The 4533-nt window shown below is 45.4% G+C and overlaps 1 gene segment (V, D, J or C); it reads left to right on the top strand.

The window, feature by feature from the left end:
• The first annotated feature begins 2928 nt into the window (after window positions 1-2928).
• Window positions 2929-4533, top strand: part of LOC115870084 — a 6194-nt gene continuing 4589 nt past the window's right edge. The window contains 2 exon segments of the V gene segment in view: window positions 2929-2974; window positions 3061-3374. Of these exon segments, the coding sequence occupies window positions 2929-2974; window positions 3061-3374 (360 nt within the window).

The following is a 4533-nucleotide window of genomic DNA, read 5'->3' as shown; positions in this document are numbered from 1 at the left end:
TTCCTCTTAGTCTCTATGAAGTTTCACAGTAAACTTGTATAATAGGAAATCATATATATTTCCAAATATTATAATTGTCCACTACTTCCCTCAGGACAGTCATATCTGCCCCTCAGTTACCTTTCTAATAGAAGGATACACAAGAGAGTACATTACTCTGCTGATTAAAACCAGCCTTGGCCAAACCTTCAACTCTAGGAAAGTGGCCACAGCCATGGGCTGCCCAGGTCTCCCCATTCACTCAATGGGCATGATTATGCACAAGTTCCATTGGTGTTACCTGGCCTGAGATTCCCTAGTTGCAATTTTTAAAATGAAAAGATGATGAACAAGAGAGATAAACAATGGATATGTGTGATGGTTTCCTGGGCAGAATGTCTTTGTTTGCAGATGTCCAGGGAAACGTGCAGCTGATAGAGTCTGGGGGAGACTTGGGGCAGAGAAGGGCATATCTCAGACACTCTTGACCTGCATCTGCATTCATCACCAGCAGTTATGACATGGATTGCATCAGCCAGTGCCAAGGAAGGGCCTGCAGTGCATCTAAGTTACTGGTACAAATGTTGGTACTAAACCCTACAAACACTCCATGTATGGCTGAATTGCTGTCCCCAGAGACAATGACAAGAACCTTCCCCATATTTAAATGGTCAGGCTCAAAGTTAAGGACACAGCCTTGGATTACAGTTAAAGAAACACAATAAAGGAAATCATTAAACATCTGTATGCAAACCCCCTTACAGGGAGAGACTGGACTTCAGTTAGTGCTCAGAACCCTCAGCCCCAGGGCTCAGTTGCAGCACACAGAGCAGAGAGGAGTTAAAAACTGGCTTCCTGTCAGTGTCTGGGATTTCTTCTCTATCTTACCATTTCCCTTGAGGACTTCCCTGGAAGTGTGGGCTTGTATAAAACATTGCATTCGAAACATTTCATTGTAATATGAGGTAATGTCCTTCTATCTCCAAAGAGCAGAAAGCCACACATGGAGGCACATCGTGCAGATGGACCAAGCTAAGCTGGAGGACCTGTCAGCCCTGATTCAAACCTGTCCCCAGTAACTGCTATTGGGAGGAGAGGATACAGGACCGTTAAGATTTCCCTAAAATTTACTCAGTCTAGGATAGACCAGCAATAGCATAATGGTATCCCCAAGCCACATTTGCTCATGACAGCTGTTATATGGGTCTAAAAACTCACTTGCCTAAGTCCTGCTACCATCCTCAGCCACTGACGGAGAGTCAGGACAGAAGAGGTGATGGGTTTCAGAGGACACATTTGGGGTTCCTAGAGTAGTGTGCTCCAGTTCATCTGAGTTTAGAGTCCAAAATGTTGGTCCTTCATAGTTCAGCGAGTACTCATGAGCTCATTCATGATAAGTTTAGTAGACCTGTTGGGGAAGTTATGTGCAGAGGAATAATGTTATCAGAGGACACTGAGGAAGTCCTAGACCACGGTCATGAAATGAACTGAGATGACCATGAAGGCCACATTCAGACAGGAAGGTGACTTGGACTAGTGTGCAGCTATGTCACAGTGTGGACCTTAAACTGCTCAGCTAACAAGCAGCAACGGAGGCTATTAGTGTGGAGTTTGCTGAAATGACGAGGAAGTGATGCCATATCAGTCTGCATTTGAGAATGAAACTAACTCAATGATCTCTAAGTGATCAATGTCAGTGTCATGTGCTTGAGTCCTTGGATTTTGGTGAAGTCTATGAGTCTTTGTTGCAAAGCAGTGGCTGATTTTCCTTGGCAAATTTTGGGACAGAGAATTCCAGGTGTCCACAATCTTGTCCTTGGATTTTCACAGTGTTAAAATACACATCTATGTAGAAATTTAAGGATATTATAACTGATCAGAAAATGAGTGTGGTCCACCCTAATCTGGGGGAACATCGTCTTCCTTAATGACGGAGAGAAATGAGGAAGGACTCTGAATAGGAATTGGTTATTTTAACTGCATATTTACAGAAAGTGCTACTGCTTCCAATTATGTGAACATTTTTACAAAATTAGTCAATCTTTGAATCTAGAGAATAAATTCAATGTTTAGATCCCTGAGCAGTGAGTTATCAGAGGTCTGTGCACAGGGTACAAATGAAGAGGCAGAATTTGATTGGAAATGCTCACTATTTAGATGCACCAGAGTACCCTGGGAAAGGGGCATTGATAACAATGTCTACGGGGGTCCACTAAATTTTGAGGACTGGTTGCCTGGATGGACCTTATTTTAACCCAGAGTTAAAAATTAAACCCAGACTTTGAAGTCACAGGGTTGAAGCTTTTCTGTTACACAGCCTAAATCCTCAAGTTGGAAACCTCCTCCGTGAGACTCTATGGACCCTTGAATCTCGTAATATCAAGATTGACCTCAGCTCTCAAGAACTGGGAAGTGGTATCTGTGTTATCTGTGGGAGTGCTGGAGTTGGTGATGACTGTGGCCCAAAGAAAACCCCTGAAGACTTTGGGGAGGCTGATAAGAAACTCAGTGTGTAAAGATGAAAAGGCATTGGCAGAGTGTGGGGTAATGAAGATACTCTGGTGTCCCCACCTGATGCTTTCAACAAACTATATCCCTTCCACTCTCTGGGGCACAGGACCTATAGGAGCCCAAGGCAGGGCAGGGGAAAGGAGGGGCTGGAAGGAGAGAACACTGAGCTCAGAAATCCTGGGCTTTCCTTTGACCTTTCCCACACACATCTTAAGGCTAAAATGCATATGAGTTCAAATGAAAAGTTACCCTTCAAATGGGTCCAAAGGAAAGGGGAGTCTGTTCCTTATCATTCTCTGTTTATAAGCACAGGACTCCCTAACATGCAAATCAATCACCAGGCACTAGATTAAAATCCCACCCTTGAGCAGTGAAGGCTATCAGTTCTCTTCTGACAGGGCTGTGGGTCTCTATGAAAAGCACAGCTGCGGTCTGAAGATGCTATTGCTGTGTGTTCTCCTGTGTCTGGTGACAGTTCCCCAAGGTGAGGGTCTGAGACATCAATGGGGAATCCATGGGGATGTTTGTGACTGCGAGTGACTGAAAAAGAAAAATTATCTTTATTTACAGGCGTCCTGTCCCAGGTGCAGCTTCAGGAGTCAGGCCCAGGATTGGTGAAACCCTCCCAGACGCTTTCTCTCACCTGCACCGTCTCTAGTTTCTCCATCACAAGCAGTGGTTACTATTGGAACTGGATCCGCCAGACCTCGGGGAAGGGGCTGCAGTGGATGGGATACATAGGTTACGATGGTGGTACATATTATAACCCGTCCTTCCAAAGCCGACTCTCCATCACCAGAGACACATCGAAGAATCAGTTCTCCCTGCAGCTGAGCTCCGTGACTGCTGAGGACACGGCCGTGTATTACTGTGCAAGGAGCACAGTGAGGGGAAGTCAGTGTGAGCCCTGACACAAACCTCCCCTGCAGGGAACACATTGGACAGCAGGGGGCGCGCAGGACCCACTGAGCACAGACACACAGCCCAAGACAGGCACAGATGGATGACAGGGAGGATTTCCTGTTGGAATTAAGGCTTGCTTTCTTGTCTCTCTGCCTCCCCAGGGACAGTTTTTCTTCTTCTTTTTCTTCCTCTAAATTTTCTCCTCGCTGCAGACTTTAAAGGAGGGACTAACATTCTCTGTTTGCAGAACAATATTGAAGTGATTCTGACCCTTCATTATCATCCTATATGACCAGTTTCCTTCTTGAGAAACAGATTATCACGGACATTCTCACCCTATCTGTTACTAAAAATATGTTGACAATGAAATACAGGCATGTACAGACTCATAAGTGCAGTTCATGCTTTTAACTGTCCTGAGCTCATTGCTCTATTACAGCCCAGGGTCAGGTCTCTCACAAGGTGTCTCTGCATTGCTCCCTCTGCACTGTGGGTCGTGATTGACTGATCTTCTCTGAGAAAATAACTGGTGACTCCGGGGCCTAAACTTGTGGCACATCCTTAGAGATGCTTGCTACCCATTGGCTCCCTTGAAGCAGAAACAAGAGTTCCAGGCACAGAAGGGTTCCCTGACACTGGGAACAGGTGAATTGAATAATCTGCCTACTTGGTGGAGTCATTGGTCAGATCATTCATTGGAGGCACAAGGAAGGGAACGCATATTGGAAGGACAGCTTTGATTTCAAAAAACAGTGATTGTGTCCCAAGAGGACGAAATAACAGACTAATGGCTCAGAATGCTCTTTAGAATTGAGAACAGTGACGATTTCACACATAGTTTGCACATGTGTTCCAGAGGACCAGTTCTAAGAGAAGAACATCCTGTTTAGAGTGTCAATAAATTAGAGGAATATCCTGAATTAGATGCACACACAGAGTGGCTACAAAAAAAGCTCTCAAAGTTAGGATCAAGAGGGGTTAGTTCAATGTGAGAGGAGGTCAGATGCTCAGGCATTCCCTCCCCTGAGGGAATCAGTTGCCAGACTGCTGTCTCATCCCTCCACAGGGGTGGGCCTGCTCCCTGCCTCTGGGGACAATGGACAGGCTCCTGTAGGCGGAGTTTGCACCCTACTGATAATG

Source organism: Echinops telfairi, unplaced genomic scaffold (genome assembly GCF_000313985.2).
Source record: "Echinops telfairi isolate 266 unplaced genomic scaffold, ASM31398v2 ScPeMD7_74;HRSCAF=306, whole genome shotgun sequence".
In the NCBI taxonomy this organism is placed as follows: domain Eukaryota; kingdom Metazoa; phylum Chordata; class Mammalia; order Afrosoricida; family Tenrecidae; genus Echinops; species Echinops telfairi.
This window is presented reverse-complemented; position numbering and strand designations above follow the sequence as displayed.